The 19447-nt window shown below is 39.1% G+C and overlaps 1 protein-coding gene across 4 annotated transcripts; it reads right to left on the bottom strand.

Moving 5' to 3' along the window:
- Positions 1 to 4864: 4864 nt before the first annotated feature.
- On the bottom strand, positions 4865 to 18147 carry Tms1 (membrane protein TMS1). 4 transcript variants are annotated; one of them, NM_001044159.1, is given in 13 exon segments: positions 5230 to 5362; positions 5861 to 6014; positions 7722 to 7748; positions 8724 to 8859; positions 12076 to 12294; positions 13478 to 13525; positions 13527 to 13565; positions 13567 to 13593; positions 15679 to 15856; positions 15948 to 16043; positions 16130 to 16233; positions 16714 to 16878; positions 17882 to 17917. In NM_001044159.1, coding segments are annotated over 13 exon segments (1362 nt in total).
- Positions 18148 to 19447: the final 1300 nt, after the last annotated feature.

Raw genomic sequence — 19447 nt, 5'->3', positions numbered from 1 at the left:
GTAAAATCCTGTCGTGCGGTCGTCGTGCCGGAGTCGGAGACCGGAGTGGATCCCGGCGATCGCACGCAGGGTGGACTGGGGGCCCTTCCATGCCCTGCGTCAGTCTCTCACGCAACCCGTGGTCAAGCACGTACTGTGTTCTGCGCTTTATTCAGGTATTGTCATGATTTTGCCTCGAACTTCCTACCCCACCCAATCCCACTCTCCAAAAAATAATAATATGACAGTTAAAAAAAGGAAAAGGGTTTTGTCGGCGATGCCCCATTCCACATTTAATGTGGATTTCAGCAATGTAAGGGGCCTACATAGTAACCTCGACGCCGTACACCACCATCTTGAGACGGCGCAGCCTGCCCTCCTTTTTCTGACGGAGACACAGATATCTGCTCCGGATGACACTTCGTACCTTGAATACCCCGGCTACGTATTGGAGCACAACTTCCTGCGTAAAGCCGGGGTGTGTGTATTCGTCCGGGCTGATGTCTGTTGTCGCCGTCTACGAGGCCTCGAACAACGGGACCTGTCCATCTTGTGGCTGCGCGTAGATGACGGGGGTTGTACCCGAGTCTACGCATGCCTGTACAGGTCCCACAGCAGTGATGCAGGTTCAGCTCTGATAGAGCATGTGCAAGAGGGGACTAACCGCGTGCTTGAGCAGTACCCATCTGCGGAGGTGGTGGTTCTTGGAGACTTTAACGCTCACCATCAAGAGTGGTTGGGATCCAGAACCACTGACCTCCCAGGTCGGGCTGCCTACGATTTCGCCCTGGCCTACGGCTTCTCCCAGCTGGTGACACAGCCCACCCGTGTCCCAGATATTGAGGGGCACGAGCCCTCTCTATTGGACCTTCTGCTGACCACCGATCCGGCCGGATACAGTGTGGTGGTCGACGCTCCACTTGGATCGTCTGATCACTGCCTTATCCGTGCTGCGGTACCGATCTCTCGTCCTGGTCGTCGAATGACGACCGGGTATCGAAGAGTTTGGCGGTATATGTCAGCAGATTGGGATGGGTTGCGTGAATTTTACGCATCCTACCCATGGGGGCGGCTCTGCTTTTCCTCTGGTGATCCTGACGTCTGTGCGGACCGACTTAAAAACGTGGTGCTTCGGGGGATGGAACTGTTCATTCCTTCTTCCAAGGTGCCCGTCGGGGGTCGCAGTGGACCCTGGTATAACAATGCCAGTCGGGACGCTGCACGCCTCAAGCAGTCCGCATACGCGGCATGGAATGATGCCAGGAGACGCCAGGATCCTAATACCTCTGAGGAAAGGCGGAAATTTAACGCCGCTTCTAGGTCCTATAAGAGGGCTATTGCCAGGGCGAAGTCGGAGCACGTTGCCAGAATTGGCGAGCGACTGAAGAGCTATCCCGCCGGGAGCCGTGCTTTCTGGTCGCTCGCTAAGGCTGCAGAAGGTAACTTCTGCAGGTCTAGTCTCCCACCACTACGCAAGTCCGATGACAGTCTGGCCCATAGTGCGAAAGAGAAGGCTGACCTTCTGGTCAAACTCTTCGCCTCGAACTCGACTGTGGACGACGGGGGTGCCACACCTCCGAACATCCCTCGGTGTGATAGTTCCCTGCCGGAGATCTGCTTTACACAGTGTGCAGTCAGGCGAGAACTCCGACTCCTGGACGTCCATAAGTCGAGTGGGCCGGACGGCATTCCTGCTGTGGTTCTGAAAAGGTGCGCCCCTGAGCTGACGCCTGCGCTAACGCGTTTGTATCGCCTCTCTTATTGCACTAACAGGGTTCCGTCTTCATGGAAGAACGCCCACGTCCACCCTATTCCCAAGAAGGGTGACCGGTCGGACCCATCGAGCTATAGGCCTATCGCGATAACTTCCTTGCTTTCCAAGGTGATGGAGCGAATTATAAATATACAACTCCTGAAGTATCTTGAAGATCGCCAGCTGATCAGTGACCGACAGTACGGTTTCCGTCACGGTCGCTCAGCTGGCGATCTTCTTGTATACCTTACTCACAGGTGGGCTGAAGCCTTGGAGAGCAAGGGCGAGGCTCTTGCTGTGAGCCTTGATATCGCGAAGGCCTTCGACAGGGTCTGGCATAGGGCACTTTTGTCGAAGCTACCATCTTACGGAATCCCCGAGGGTCTCTGCAAGTGGATCGCTAGCTTTTTGGATGGGCGGAGCATCACGGTCGTTGTAGACGGTGACTGTTCTGATACCATGACCATTAACGCTGGCGTTCCACAAGGTTCGGTGCTCTCCCCCACGCTTTTCATCCTGTATATCAATGACATGCTGTCTATTGATGGCATGCATTGCTATGCGGATGACAGCACGGGGGATGCGCGATATATCGGCCATCAGAGTCTCTCTCGAAGCGTGGTGCAAGAGAGACGATCAAAACTTGTGTCTGAAGTGGAGAACTCTCTGGGGCGAGTCTCCAAATGGGGTGAATTGAACTTGGTTCAATTCAACCCGTTAAAGACACAAGTTTGCGCGTTCACTGCGAAGAAGGACCCCTTTGTCATGGCGCCGCAATTCCAAGGAGTATCCCTGCAACCTTCCGAGAGTATTGGGATACTTGGGGTCGACATTTCGAGCGATGTCCAGTTTCGGAGTCATTTGGAAGGCAAAGCCAAGTTGGCGTCCAAAATGCTGGGAGTCCTCAACAGAGCGAAGCGGTACTTCACGCCTGGACAAAGGCTTCTGCTTTATAAAGCACAAGTCCGGCCTCGCGTGGAGTACTGCTCCCATCTCTGGGCCGGGGCTCCCAAATACCAGCTTCTTCCATTTGACTCCATACAGAGGAGGGCCGTTCGGATTGTCGATAATCCCAATGTCACGGATCGTTTGGAACCTCTGGGTCTGCGGAGGGACTTCGGTTCTCTCTGTATTTTGTACCGTATGTTCCATGGGGAGTGCTCTGAGGAATTGTTCGAAATGATACCGGCATCTCGTTTTTACCATCGCACCGCCCGCCACCGGAGTAGAGTTCATCCGTACTACCTGGAGCCACTGCGGTCATCCACAGTGCGTTTCCAGAGATCTTTTTTGCCACGTACCATCCGGCTATGGAATGAGCTCCCCTCCACGGTGTTTCCCGAGCGCTATGACATGTCCTTCTTCAAACGAGGCTTGTGGAGAGTATTAAGCGGTAGGCAGCGGCTTGGCTCTGCCCCTGGCATTGCTGAAGTCCATGGGCAACGGTAACCACTCACCATCAGGTGGGCCGTATGCTCGTCTGCCTACAAGGGCAATAAAAAAAAAAAAAAAAAAAAAAAAAAAAAGGGCTCGACGAGTAAATTAACCCTCAGACACAGCCCACTGAGTTTCTCGCCGGATCTTCTCAGTGGATCGCGTTTCCGATCCGGTGGTAGATTCTGCGAAGCACGGCTCTAGCTAGGGTTCGTGTTAGCAACGTCGTCAGGTTAGAGCCCAGTGAGCTCACCTACTAGTTAAGGTTACGCCGAAATAGCCTCTCAAGTCTCTCAGCTAGGTAGGAACAAAAAAAAAAACTCGTTGGTACTACTTGGTTTGCTTTATAAAGCACAAGTCCGGCCTCGCATGGAATACTGCTCCCGTCTCTGGACCGGGGCTCCCAAATACCAGCTTCTTCCATTTGACTCCATACAGAGGAGGGCAGTTCGGATTGTCGATAATCCGTTTCTCTCGGATCGTTTGGAGCCTCTGGGTCTGCGGAGGGACTTCGGTTCCCTCTGTATTTTATACCGTATGTTCCATGGGGAGTGCTCTGAGGAATTGTTCGAGATGATACCAGCATCTCGTTTGTACCATCGCACCGCCCGCCACCGGAGTAGAGTTCATCCATACTACCTGGAGCCACTGCGGTCATCCACAGTGCGTTTCCAGAGATCTTTTTTGCCACGTACCGTCCGGCTATGGAATGAGCTCCCCTCTTCGGTGTTTCCCGAGGACATGTCATAGTCCTTCTTCAAACGAGGCCTGTGGAGAGTATTAAGCGGTAGGCAGCGGCTTGGCTCTGCCCCTAGCATTGCTGAAGTCCATGGGCGACGGTAACCACTCACCATCAGGTGGGCCGTATGACCGTCTGCCTACAAAGGCAATAAAAAAAAAACATATTTTATAATTTCGTCATATTTTTATTTTTTATTGCTTAGATGGGTGGACGAGCTCATAGCCCACCTGGTGTTAAGTGGTTACCGGAGTCCATAGACATCTGTAACGTAAATGTCGGAAACCACCTTGAGATATGAGTTCTAAGGTCTCAGTATAATTACAACGGGTGTCCCACCCTTCAAACCGAAACGCATTACTGCTTCACGGCAAAAATAGGTAGGTTGGTGGTACCTACAATAATGTGTTATTTTCAATTCATTATTTCCATTCCAACTTAAAGTTGTCTCGTAGAAATTGTTATTATCTATAAAACTGCCTATTGTAATACCGTCAACAATGATATTATAACTTTAAAGATTGTATCTGTCGTTATATCGAGATGCTGTTTCTGATGTGTTAAATAGATCCAGATCTTGATGAGCATGAGATAAATAAATATAGTATTCTGTCTGTCTTCATACTTATCCTTACAGCATTGATCTGAACTGCCAATAATTTTACGTTTCGTTTTATTGTTATTATTCTCGATAGTATAAGATAGGCAGCGGCCTGGCTCTGCCCCTGGCATTGCTGAAGTCCATGGTCGACGGTAACCACTCACCATCAGGTGGGCCGTACGCTAGTCTGCCTATAAGGGCAATAAAAAAATGGAGTTTTTTTAACTGTTTTGAAAAATAAAACCGCGAGACTTTATTCAGGCATTAGGGTATCAATTTAAGAACATAGGCATATAACAGTATTTTCTTTTTCTTTTATTCGTGAGGTCCACATAGCTATCTAGAAATAAAACAAAAATTTGGGTGACAAAAACATAATTATGGTATTTAATAAAAAGACAACGTATTTACTTAAAAAAAATAAAAACTTTTTTTTACAATATTCTCAAGAAAAGCATAGGGTCTTTTCACAATAATTACAAGTGTTGAAATAAAATAAGGTAAATTCATATTATTAATATTAAATTATTGATATTATGAAACGATAGCAGTGACAGTACAAAAGCAAAGTGTATGAAGAGATTAATTGAGATCTGTGAAGAATTCACAAAACTGTATAAATGATTAAATGATAAATTACGCACATACAAAGTTAAATGGGACAATAATTTTATATTATACTGGATGACTACCCATCAAATTCTACATTGTTACTTTTATGATTTAATTGAATTCCCTGTCCGGAAAAATGGCCGGCGCGACCAGGGTCCAAATGTAGAGACCGATGCACATCCAAGAGGAGGTTATTTTGACCCACATTGATGCGATATTCTCGTTCGCCAGCTGCGAATTCGGGCTGTAAAAGAAATTTGAAATGTACTTAAGATTTACTTGAAAGCTCCACTTAATAATACATATAAGTTTTGTGTACCGTTAGGTTCTTACCTATTGACTATAGTTCGAATTGACGTCGTCGCTTCAGAGCGTTCAAATGAATTGGATTAACGACCATATTAAGTCAGGACGAGGTCTTAAAAGCGCCACACATTATTGTTTGGCAGGACAAATAGTTAGTAAGCGATAACTAAGCAAGTAAAGAAACGGAGTCCGAACGGGTAGGTACCGCCACCACCCTCCCTATTTCTGCCGTGAAGCATTTCGGTTTGAAGGGTAGGGTAGCCGTTGTAACTATACTGAGACCTTAGAACTTATATCTCAAGGTGGGTGGCGCATTTACGTTGTACATATTGTCTATGGGCTCCAGTAATCACTTAACATCAGGTGGGCTGTGCGCTCGACCACCCATATAGGCAGTAAAGAATAAAATAAAATAAACACTATGTGTAATACTAACTTGAACCAATTGGTGAGGGTCATCATGACGTAGAGCGTTGCGAGCGCGAACATTATATGGAAGAAGCTCCACGAGTAGGCGACGGAGTCTCCTTCGTTGTCGAACACCTTAGGCTCGTTCCCGCCCTGCCCCGCCTCTCCCCCGTCGGCACCCTCTATACAATCATACCCTGTGCTCAGCGAGCATACCGACGTGCAACTATTAACATCTTTATCGTTCTTTAAAAGGTTTTGTTATTCGTTATATCCACGAATTAAAACCATTTTTATGTCCCATCCTCAGTGCGCTAGAATCGGCTTATAATTAAAAGTCAAACTTTGTACATTCCCATGTTATGGGTGCCGGAAATTTAAATAGATGTATGCGACGAGGACAACAGACAAAGAATAACTTTTTTTCCTACCTAAGCTGATGGTCTAGAGAGACCATATCAGCGTAACCTTAACTAGTAGGTGAGCTTACGGGGCTCAAACCTGACGACTAGCAAAAGCCGTGCTTCGCAGAATCTACCACCGGATCGGGAACGCGACCCATTGAGAAATTCCGGTGAGAAACTCAGTGGGCTGTGTCTGTGGGTTAATTTACTCGTCGAGCCCTTCTTTGCAAGCGACGGGTTCGACGAGAACGACGACCGGTGCTTGAGGTACCTAAAAGCACCGTTAGTGGATCGGGAGGATCCGAAATGACGTGTTTTGGGCGGCGTCGACTGTTTACCTGTGACTGTTTAAATACACCACACGCCCGTACTTTAAAGACAGTGACGTCACAAGCCATCAATATTACTTGACAAACTATACTAGTGTTTGAAAGAATTTTACCATTTTTATTTTGGAACAGATTTGTAAGCTTCTTGCATTATTTGGGTGTAGACGCGAATGCGCGAGAATGCACAAATTACTATCCATTTCTAATTAAAAAATTTCTAATGTTAATGATTCCGTAATATTTATGTGATGCTACTATTCAATAGTTGATACTAGTTGTTTCGTTAGCCGCGCGAAGTTTCCAGGGCAGTGAGGATTGGACCTTACGTTTAATCTCGTGCTCACATCATAAATTTTGTAATTTTTCAGTTTCCAATAATTTTCGTTCTAAGTTCTTCGTTTTAAATTTTTTAATTTTTTTAATTTGAAGAGCACTGCAAACTTATATACACGTTATTGAACGCAAGATTAAACGATAAGTATTTTAATAATTTCGTAATTTTAGTATTTATTTTAAGCATTTTTTTTTACTGTACTGATTTTTGGAAAATGATAAATTAGCTACTGTACTAAGAACTAATCTAAGCTCAGTAAGGGAGAGACGGTAACGGATAATCAATCGATTCATAAAAGATAACAAAACTGTTACAATTTTAATGTTTTAACTCAAATGTTTTCTGAAGTATATTAGACCATTTTAATTTTAGAATAAAATAAAATTACCTAAAAATACAATAAGAAATATAAAGTCAAAGCAAACTTATTCAGTTGAGGATCTGCTTAATCAAAGGATATATATATATATATATACTGTTATCTTTTATGGAAAATATGGCGTGGTCAATAGGCCCACCCGCACGCGATTTAACTCCTAAAACATCTTTATTAAGCGTCAAGGGTCACGAATAGATCGTTTTAATGTTTGCTTAAATAAGAAAACTCCGCGTAGGTATTTAGGATAAGCAAGCAAGCTAGCATACTTTATTGTTAAGTTTTAAGCAAACGAAAACCCGTACCCGCGAATATAAGCAAGATAAAAGCTGACAATGACAATAAAAAACTGAATATAAATAGAATAAACGAGAACCTTCACGAATCAAGTGTGAACGTTTACTGCGCCTATAAAGCTTCTACGTACTACTTATTACAGTTTTTACCTTCATTGCCAATGAGCCCTCCTTGGCCTTTCACAGCGCCGCCGCAGCGCGTCCGACCGCAAACAATGCATTTTATGTGTTAGTTATCAAAATAAAAACACATGAAAAAGAAAAAATTAAAACAAATATATTGAATAGATAAAAGTATGTGCCGTTAAGTAAACAGGATGTTCCCACAAAGGGTATAACCACGCTGAAAACTTTAGATACTCTTAAATTAAAATTCAATTTGAACTGATTTATGGCCATAAACCAAGTTTAGCGCGCAAAAAAGAAAAAAAATGTATGATTAATAGATAACTGATGGCCCGGAGGCCTTTCCAGTTTCACCACGACAGGTGAGCGAGCAAAGGCTCAGCCAGTTAGGATGGGATTTACTAACAGCTGCCCTCGCGCTTCCAAAGGAAAGCTAACAACTCAAAAGCAGCTGCTTCGCGAATAAATCTACTACCGGATCGGAAACGCGGCCCGTTGAGAAGATCCGGCGAGAAACTCAGCGAATGTATGGATTAGGTTGCATGTGGACCTCTTTGCTGAGTTCTACGAGTACGGTTACCGGGGTCCCTAAGCCTGCTCCTAGTGTTAGAGCTGAAGGCGTCTAATGCAAAGATTATTGGATCTGATGGATCTGAGTTCCGATACGATAACCACTCAACAGCAGGTGAGCCGCATTCTCGTCAACTAATGTACAGGAGTGAAATAATAATAACAGTTCTAGTTCCGCTACACAAATGTCGACAAGTCTCTAATTACGACAAGATTTTTTGGCAATTTTGACATGATTTACATTGTTGATCAATAGCAATCGGATCAATCGTTTCGTCTTGATTTACCTTTTGTTGGACATCCTGTGTACGTAATTTTAACATAAAAAGGTTAGTGGCAACACGTTTTTTAACTTAATTTAGAAAACAAACGAGTTTCCCCCGATTTTTATTATATAAAGTGCAACAGATCTTTATTGCTCTTAGAATTAAAACGGAAAATGTCATGTATAATCACCTGTAGATCCTTCTTTGGCCAGAATGTGTTCGGACATTGTTATCTTGGACGAGGCGGAGGCGGTCCTTATGCTTGAGTACAGAACGCTGCACACCCAAATGCACAGCCCGATTATTCGCTGCTTGTCGAAGGATGACTGAATACATAACAAATATTATTTATTTATTACGATTATAATTTAAGTTTTTTTTTTTACCTAAGCTGAGAGCCTTGAGAGGCTATATATATCAGCGTAGTCTTAACTAGTAGGTGAGGGCTCACGGGCCTCAAACCTGACGACGTTGCTAACACGAACCCTAGCAAGAGTCGTGCTTCGCAGAATCTACAACCGGGTCAGAAACGCGACCCACTGAGAAGATCCGGCTAGAAACTCAGTGGGCTGTGTCTGAGGGTTAATTTACTCGTCGAGCCCTTCGTCGCAAGCGACGGGTTCGACGGGAACGATGACCGATGGATAGGTACTATCATACCTATTTCAGTTGCGAAAAACTAATACGGTTTGGTAAAATTGAAACCTCGTGTCTCAAGGTAGGTGGCGGCATTCACGCACTGTTATCTATTAGGATCCTTAGCATCAGTGTGCTTAGTGCGAGTTTTTTAGCTTCTCAATCGCGTAAATGTTAACTCAAAATGCTATGGAGTTGGGACAGCGCCCCTAGCGGCAAACGTAGGAGCACTGTTAATTTTTACGCTATCGAAAAGTTAAAAAAACTCGCATTGAGCACACAGGTGGATCGTGAGTTCCTTAATCCTAGACGAGTGAACGAGTTATTAAAGAATATGGAGGTATTATTATTGATTGACATCAATTTTCATTACGCGGCTTCGGAATATAAAAGCATTTTAAAGGCGTCGTGGTCTAATGGATAAGACGTCCGGTGCATATGTAGCGATGCATCGGCGTTCGAATCCCGCAGGCGAGTACCAATTTTTCTGATGAAATACGTACTTAACAAATGTTCACGATTGACTTGCACGGTGAAGGAATAACATATCGTGTAATAAAAATCAAACCCGCAAAATTATAATTTGCGTAATTACTGGTGGTAGCACCTCTTGTGAGTCCGCATGGGTAGGTACCACTACCCTGGCTATTTCTGCCGTGAAACATTAATGCGTTTCAGTTTGAAGGGTGGGGCAGCCGTTGTAACTATACTGAGACCTTAGAGCTCATATCACAAGGTGGGTGGCGGCATTTACGTTATAGATGTCTTTGGGCTTCGGTAACAATTTAACGCCAGGTGGGCTGTGAGCTCGTCCACACATCTATGCAATAAAAATTAAAGCAACGTTTTTGCCTAAGATTGTAAATTATTGTCATCGGAGTGTCGGCCACGAACACTGTGTACCTTGTTTCATTTTTTGTTTTTAGGAATTAAAAGGGCGTGTGCAAGACGTATGATATTCAATAGGGCTCCTCGTACTTGCGAATACAGAATTTACTTTATTCGGATTCAATTATTGACGGTTATATCGGTTCATTTGTTCGGACTGTTGTATAGACATAGCGAGAAAAGAATTCCCTTCGTATTTTTTCGGAAAAGTTCGTATTTATCGTGCTCTCTGAAATAGCTTCAGAACATTCATTTTGACATTAGACACTAAACAATAAAGTTCCATATTAAAATGTCACTCATTTAATACGATCATTCATTGACAGTTCGAGTGTCATCGTATTCCGATAAAGGTCTGAGTTTTCCCGAAAGAAAATAATTTCTCACTACATCTATGTATAGCTAGAATATTTGAAGATAATGACAGTAAACGATTCCTGCGGTAGGCAGCGGATTGGCATTGCTGAAGTCCATGGGCGACGGTAACCACTCACCATCAGGTGCTCGTCTGCCTACAAGGGCAATAAAAAAAACCTCGATTTTATGACAATTTATTACCACACTGAAATAGTTCTGTGTGAAGTAATGTATTATAGTACTTTATAAACAGAGTATTTTTGTGTTATAGAGAAATATACTATAGTGCATTCTGAATACAGAAGAAAGAAATAAATTCTGATCAGTTGGATTGGGGTCAAACTACCTGATTAGGAAAGGTATAAATTAAATCTACTTTTACGGTTCAATCTCGCAGTTACCATTTTCATTTTACGGTTTCCGAATTTTCTAATACCTTGCAGTTTTTGCGGTCACGGACGACGAAAACGTAAAAAGTATTCGAATATAGTAAAATTTAAATAATAAACACGTTTTCATACGGTAAAAGTTGTTTTAATTATGTCTACGACTTGCAAAATCCAAAGAAAATAGATTTAAAAGGTGTGATTCACGTTCACATAATATTATAGTACGGTTACTAAATACCACTTTATAAACAACGAAATGCAAGAACAACCAATGTGGCAAGGAAAAAAATATTCCAACAAAATATATAAAACACACATTTTTACTAAAGCGTTGTAGTAAGGTAACATAAATGTCAATTAGTGGGTAGTTTTAAATGTCAATGTTTGTTTGCTAAAATTTCGAAGAATTACTAAATGATTTTGTTTTGATGAACATATTTGTTATATAAATATGGTGATTGAAAAAACAAACAGGATGTATAACAACCGAACACGACAAAAGTAATAATGAATTTCGGCTTGACGTAGTCTACAAACCAACATTCTTTTTTGCTTAGACTAAGTAACGAAATTATTATTTTCCTTCGGAGGCAGTTGCAATACACCCTGTATACTAGTGTGTAACAGTAACTGATTATACTTGGATATAACAGGGAAGAAAAAAATATTAATTAAATGACTACACGATTAGGAGCATTAAAAGCATTCACAGCGAACCCATTGTACATACCCAGTATGATTTTTCCTTGTTATGCGTAATTGAATTGTTGTCATAATTATTACACTTTGATGTAAGGTATTTTTTTATTAAATTATAAATTTACTGTCGGTATATTGTTTCACTGTACTTAATATTTTGATATTGTTATATTAGATTAGAATTTAACAACTTATCATTATAGTACAGGAGGCTACAAAATTGTCATATTTAAAATATTATTTTTCTATTATGATATTGAATTGAACGTTTAATTGTCTTTGGGAGTCACGAAAGTGTGTTGTAAAACTGGAATGGCATTGTGACTATCATCATCATCATAGTCGGTTGCTATTGGCAGAGCAGTCGTGGTCATGTGGAATTCTTGTTTATTAAAGCCTTGACATATGTTTTCCATAGTTTGCGAACTGAGGCTTGGCGCACGCACTCGTCGGGTTTCAGTAAGGTCTTTCACCTGATCAGTCCAGCGCATGTGGATTCGTCCATGAGATCTCTTACCATTGACCCTACCCTGAACAAAACGTTTTTGTGATTATATGAACGGGAAAACTCACATCATCCGATGTACCGGTGAGTCCGTTGCATTCCTTGGAGGCGTTGGAGAGCGCGGACCAGGTGAGGTACATGACGTAGAGGGACACGACTGACGACTGCAGGAGACCGGAGCGCGGCTGGTGCTCTTGAACCGAAGGCAAGATCGACACGCCGCTGGCGACCACCACCAGGATCAGATTGAACGAAATGAAGAACTTCGATAGGTCGCATCCGTTGGACTGTTGGGAAATTTGTTAAAATTGGATCAAAGACTGTGGCGACTCACTTACCCGCCACTACTCGGACAACCGCCTTACATTTCGACAAAATCGCTGTCGCTTATGATATTAGGCAATCATCCAATATTGTTGTTCAACACTTCGCGGCAATCTTGAAAAACTGAGGGCAGTACCTACATATTCATATTCGCTGTGTAACCCAGTTAAGCCCGTTCGTGTCAGTGCCTTTACTAAATGTTCGTCCTTTTTTTGTACAACTTGTGTTATAGTTTGTTTGTGTAGTTATATTTTTATTTTCAATAAACTATTCAAAGCAGTACATATTCAAACTCACTGTGTAAACCATCCTTCATGTCAGCGCCTACCCAATACAGTTAGTGAAGCAAGACGTTAATTATCAGTAACTGAATTCATATTAGTTTCATAATATCTATCGCTGAAAATACTATTTTTTTTCTTTTTCATAACGCCATTAAATATATACATGGTTATGAATATTGGTAATTTTTTTTTTATTGCCCTTGTAGTCCCAACCCAGATATTGCCTACCGTCAATGATTTTTCAAACCTAATTCGAAGACGAAGAGTTTATATTCGATCTAAAGGGTCTCTAGTGTGCGTATTCAGACCATAGATCGACTCTATAGATTGTTTTTATTTTATTAAATATGTACTAAGATATTTTGAATAAAATGTATATTTGGAAATATGTTACCTTAGTTTAATAGCCTTAATCTATACTAACATATAAATCTACAGTGGTTTTTACGGATGTTGCGTTATAACTACTGAACGATGGTACTTGGTATCCATGTAGAAAATACATGTCGACGCTTGAAAGGTAAACGTGACTAAGCGACAATAACTGCTTTGTACATAAATGATAGGCAATAACCATATAGGATGCGCAAAAAAAAAAAATTCTAGGTCTACAGCTAGATTCGTTAAAATATAATTTTTTTCATGTATTTCAACTTTAAATTAGTCTACTGTAAAGTTCACGCATTGTCGCTTAGTCACGTTTGCCTTTCAAGCGTCGATGTACTTAATGGATAGGCTAATATTTATATGTGTTGGACTCCCTAATAATAATGACAATAAATAATAATGTTAATTTTAAATGCCTAGCGAAGTGGGCGAGTACGGCTAGTATACCTATAATAATATTAAAATAGAATATTACCTTAGTGTAATAAACATAAAGCAGAACGATGCCAGTCAAGGTGAGAGCAAAACAGGTCAGCATTGAAATCAGTAGTGCTGCATACCATCCCTTCGATTCTGTCTCTTCGTATTTAGCTAAAAAATAATTTAAATTAACTAGTAAGTACATTTTAGATTTCGGCAAATAATGTTTCTAGGTTCGCCCATTTAATTTGTTTTATAGCAAAGTTACTGTAAGTGATTAAAAAGATAATGCATGAAACCATCCAAATCACAAATTTATTTTGCAATAAAATTTGTTATTAAAATTATATCAAATATATATATTTTTTTGTATTAGGAGACCTGTTTTTTGTGTTCAAATTAGTTTCATTAAAAGATACCGAGAGGTGAGAGGATATTTGGTTTAAGCGACATACTGGTGGTAGGACCTCTTGTGAGTCCGCGCGGGTCGGTACCACCACCCAGCCTATTTCTGCCGTGAAGCAGTAATGCGTTTCGGTTTGAAGGGTGGGGCAGCCGTTGTAACCTATACTTGAGACCTTAGAACTTATATCTCAAGGTGGGTGGCGCATTTACGTCGTAGATGTCTATGGGCTCCAGTAACCACTTAATACCAGGTGGGCTGTAAGCTCGTCCACCCATCTAAGCAATAAAAAAAAATCGCTTAACACCCTATATTTATCTTTGCGATTGAAGGTGCGTTTTATTTGGTATTAGCATCAACAGTTCGATGTTTTTAATTGTACTTTTTTTGTCATTATATTTTTTCCAAATTTAAAATTTCAAATGGGTCTCAAGTAAAGTTGCAAAAACGTCGCTTAAACCAAATAGACTTTCACCTCTCGATATATACATAAAACTTATCTTAATTTAAATTATTATTTAGGTTAGATATGTGTTAAACTTCGAAAAAACCTTAAAGGAACATAGATCTCATTTTAAAGGAACACATGATAAAGTTTGTCCTAAAAATCCAAATTTCAGAAAATTTGACTGTAGAATTAATTTGAATGGGTAAAAAAAGGTATAAAAATGTTGAAATTCTGTATACTACAGCAATAATTAAATACAAACTCTAATCTTCATCTATGTGGGACGCAGTTATTTAATATACAAAATAGTCCATGAATTTAACTACTTTTTTGTTTTTAATTTAATGATAGATATTTTACAGCAAGTATGTATGAAGTGCTTCACACTATATTCTGTAAACATGAACATAAGCTGTATTTTAAACAATGCGATAAAACTTTCTTATCTGTCAACAGAACGAAAACAATTTAAATAGACTTGATAACAGAAGACATTCAGTACATTAATAATAAATTTAGAGCGTTTTATGGCATAAGAAGATTCTATTATCTTTGAGAAAGAACATGTTCAAAATTTTCGGATTTCAAGTTTCTACAGTAAAAGATACACACAAAGTTATATTTATTTACTATTATTTCAATAATATTATTAGTATTTTTTTAATTGCTCAGACGAGCGAATGAGCTCACGACTCGCTTTGGTTACTGGAGCCCATAGATATATCACTACGCGAATACAGCCACCCTTCGGGTTTGAGTTCTAAGTCTCAGTTCTATAATAATCTGAGGCATTAATCGATGAAGATTAAGTCGTCGTGGCCTAAAGGATAAGACGTCCGGTGCATTCGTATGTAGCGATGCACCGGCGTTCGAATCCCGCAGGCGGGTACCAATTTTTCTAATGAAATACGTACTTACCAAATGTTCACGATTGGACTTCCACGGTGAAGGAATAACATCGTGTAATAAAAATCAAACCCGCAAAATTATAATTTGCGTAATTACTGGTGGTAGGACCTCTTGTGAGTCCGGGCGGGTGGGTACCACCGCCTTGCTTATTTCTGCCGTGAAGCAGTAATGCGTTTCGGTTTGAAGGGTGGGGTAGCCGTTGTAACTATACTGAGACCTTAGAACTTATATCTCAAGATGTGTGGCGCATTTACGTTGTAGATGTCTATGGGCTCCAGTAACCCCTCCAGGCTCCAGTAACTTAACACCAGGTGGGCTGTGAGTTCGTCCAACCATCTAAGCAATTAAAAAAAAAAGTTCTGTGTCAAACGTACGAAGAGCTTGGAGAAAAACAAGTTCTCTGTATTTTTTTTTGATGACATAGGTACATTATGGTACTAAGCTAACTGACTAACTTACAATTTTAGGCACAAATAAACATCCTTTTTTACTTACAAACCCATATTTCAGCCCAGGAATGTGCAAAATCAATGATAAGAATGAGTTGGATAACAATGTAGCAGAAGCCTCCAATCATTCCAAACACCATCCATGTCGAAGCAAATTGACCTCCTGGGATGAAGAATGCTCCGATAATGCCACCAATAACCAATAAATATTTGATGGCCCAAAAACTAAAATTACACCATATATTATTATAAACCATTTTGGAGAATATCACTTTTAAAAAAAAATTGAGTCAGAAAATTTATTACTATTACATACCCATTTTGAATTCCAGCTCTTGGATCTTTAGAAGATTTGACACCAATCATAATTAACGCCATTAGCAGAAAGAAGAGACATGTTGCAAATGTAATTCTGTGAAAACATTTAGATGATTAGTTTCCACTTCTTTGTCGAACTTTTTATGGTTAAAGGTATGTGATTGATATAGTAAAAATTACCTATAAACAGCCAAATATCCAACCGCTTCATCACAATCTACCTTGAAATTTCCTGGTAATAGTCCCGTGACTGTACTATCAGTTGCATTTGTACAAAACGGTAGCTAAAATTATAGTTTTTTTATAAATCCTGAATTCATGATAAATAATATGTTTTTAATTTTAACACTTTTACGAAATGATCTCAAACTACTTTTGAAATATTAAACTCAAATTGCTTTCTAAGTATAATCATTTTTCTCTATACACTTTTTGCCAATTCATTTGATGTTTTGACATGAAATAAACAAATAAATTAATTTAGCATTATAATATATAATTAGATACAACATTATTTCTGTAAACTGTAATAATTATTTACAGTTTTGTCACAAGACAGCTTCTAGCAAAAATAGGTATACACAAAATAATGGAAGAAATAGTGTTAGCTTAACTGTATAATGTATTTGAATAAATGATTTTAAATGTCCATAATAAAAAATTGAATCACACCTCTAATTTTATTGAGGATTGCCATGATAAATTGAATTAAATAAAAAAATTGAATAATAACATAGTCTTTTAAAACTGTTTTACCACATTACCTTTTGAAGTTCATTATGTAATCCGGGAGCTAAAGTGATACAGCACACAATAGTTACCAGCACCAGCATTAGTGCATACATAAGACGGGAGGAGGTGGAATTGGTGCAAGATGGACATGCTGAACAACATAGTGAACAAGCAGTGCTGCCACAGCAACACGCCAGCTGTAAAGATAAAGACATTTACAGATTGAAGACACATTTACTAATAAAAAAGAAAGGCGTGAACTTATATAGCATAGTCTAATATACTTATATCCAGACTAACTTTGATTGAATTTTCAAATGAATATAAAAGCTAGTTTGCTTGGTATTTGCAGTAACTTTAGATTTCTTTTCTTCTTTATGAAGGATAGCTAAAAATTTTATAGTCCATTTAATTTTGGTGTTAAAGTTCTGAGTCTTTAGGTACATATCACTGTTTTAAGACATCCACCCAGTTTCAGAAATGCGGTGCAGATTATAGTTGTATTGAAAGCGGTTCCATCTTTCAAACGGGAATGGATGTATCTACTTAAATGTAGAAATTTCAAGATGTACTATCTACCATGCTAGCTCAAAATATTTTCTGTCCTCCATAGTCCGTCACGTGTTTTATCATATCTCTCCTATTGATTTCCTTAAATAATTAATAGAGATGATGCTATTATCTCTATTTTATCACAGTACTAACTAAAACTTGAATTCCTTTAACCCTGACCCAATTCCGTTCTAAAGTTGTATCTAGAGATTGTCTTTGTCTTTGTCAGCTTTAAAACTATACAATGAACATCCTAGTTCAGCAACTCGCTGACTATGGCATGTCTCTTTTCAAATAAGCTTAAGAAGACTAATGAAGTTCTAGCTAGTCCTATACACAGACATGTTTGTATCCTACAAATAGATCTATGTATATATATATATATATGTATTTCAATGTAATCAATAGAACTTATTTACACTTTATTACCCACTGCACTATATACTGAGGAATCATTTTTTTTAATTAGCTGTAAATTTGTATTTATGAATCATTTATCTAATATCATAAAAATGGTTTAGCAAGGACAAAATGTGTCCGGTAGAATTATATTTAGTTTTCTTAACATTGCAGTTTCTAGTTACTTTAATTGTATAGACTTAGTAAAATATTGAATAATAATTAAATATCTAGAAAGGGAAAAATTACCTGTGCTGCAGAACAAAGGCCCAACACTGCACCCATTTCTAGTTTTTAACTCTCACTTTGTGTTGATTGTGTTGTCTGTTTTATGTACTACAATTTACATTCCAAGTAACAAGTATCTATATTTTGATATTATTAAACGCACATAAAAATATTCAGTTGCAGATTTTTTAGATTTGTCATTAAACTCAGCAAAACTCAGAATTCGTGACGGCCATGGAGTTAATAAGTACCTACAACTGGAGTGCTGTCTAATGCCGAGAAATCGGTCTCGAAAGAGAATACTTTTTGGTCGCGGTGTCCTTGTCTAATGTGGTGACCATATATAATTTAATTATAGGACAAAATTATACACATGCATAAGTTTTGAATTTACCTTAAGTAATTCTGTGTAACCCTATGTAAATACAAAACACGTGCTTGCAACCTTTTATTTATGTAAATTCAATTCTAAACATTGCTTCGTCGTCATGGTGACTTTTTTTCGACGGTTTTTTTTGGAAATTGCTGCGTTGTCGAAAATCTAGCACTGAGTTTTATTACAAACATCATTACCTCAGTTCTATTACTTAAACTTCCTCAAACTCGTGTTTGACGTCCGAATACTCAACCGCGACTTAAATAATATATTATGTTGAACTTAATTACGCAATTCCTACTTTAATGTACTGGCTAAGTGGGCCGTGCAAATTAATATTTGACACACTGAGTGAGACACTGCAACACACATGGTCTGCGCGTATCGGGTGCTCTTTTCCTACATTCACATCTTCAATTGATTTAAAATTGTTTGTATTTTTACTTCTGTGCTATTTTAATGACACGTGTATATTAAGTCTACTAGTTACATTTTAGGAAATAAAACACAATGGGTAATAAAATGAAATGAACTGAAATTCATTTATTTGTTATATGTAGACAATTAAATAACTCTTAAATGACAAGTCAATACACATAACACGATACACATAGTACTTGATCTCTATTTACAAAATATTGGTTATACATATTATTATTATTAAGTTCAGTTAATTTTCTGTAGTCTTATAATATAACATTTCCTCTATTTTAAGTAAATTCTTTTTTTTCAACGAAATACATAATTTATTTTAATCAATATCTAAGTGGACCATGAGTATCATTAAAATTTCGCAATTTAAATTTCAATTCAATTAAAAATCGCTATTTTTCTTTAATAAATCTAAAATCGACTTTATATTTACAATCACTATTTCGCGACTTTTAAGTTTTTGTTTCAATACCTTAACATCTTGTCGTAATTTTGCTTTTCTCGGGGTATTTTTTATTTCTTGCGTTTGAGTACTTGATTCTTCTTGTTTGACCTTTATATAGGACATTTTCCAGAAATTCCAACGTCATATTTACTAGAAGATCCTACTCGTTCGCTTAACGTCAGGGAAATGACATACATGCTTCCGTGCGACGCTATTCAATACAACAAAAAAAGTTCAAAAAATACCACGTGATGGCTCTTATAATATGAAAAATACATTGCAAAATTATAGTTTTCACGATTGTTTTTTCAAATTTAGTATATGACATAGATTA

This window comes from Bombyx mori, chromosome 15, assembly GCF_030269925.1.
Source record: "Bombyx mori chromosome 15, ASM3026992v2".
NCBI classification, from domain to species: Eukaryota; Metazoa; Arthropoda; class Insecta; order Lepidoptera; family Bombycidae; genus Bombyx; species Bombyx mori.
The sequence above is the reverse complement of the archived record's forward strand: the minus strand, read 5'-3'. Positions and strand labels throughout refer to the sequence as shown.

Bases quoted from the DNA above. Each gene is read 5' to 3' on its own strand.
- Tms1 (XM_012689036.4), bottom strand. From the start codon at position 17,917: ATGGGTGCAGTGTTGGGCCTTTGTTCTGCAGCACAG. The intron at 12,295-13,477 runs GTAATATTCTAT...ATTTCCCAACAG, and splicing joins TTTATGTTTATTACACTAAG to TCCAACGGATGCGACCTATC. The intron at 7,749-8,723 runs GTGATTATACAT...GCGCTGTGAAAG, and splicing joins GGCCAAAGAAGGATCTACAG to GCCAAGGAGGGCTCATTGGC.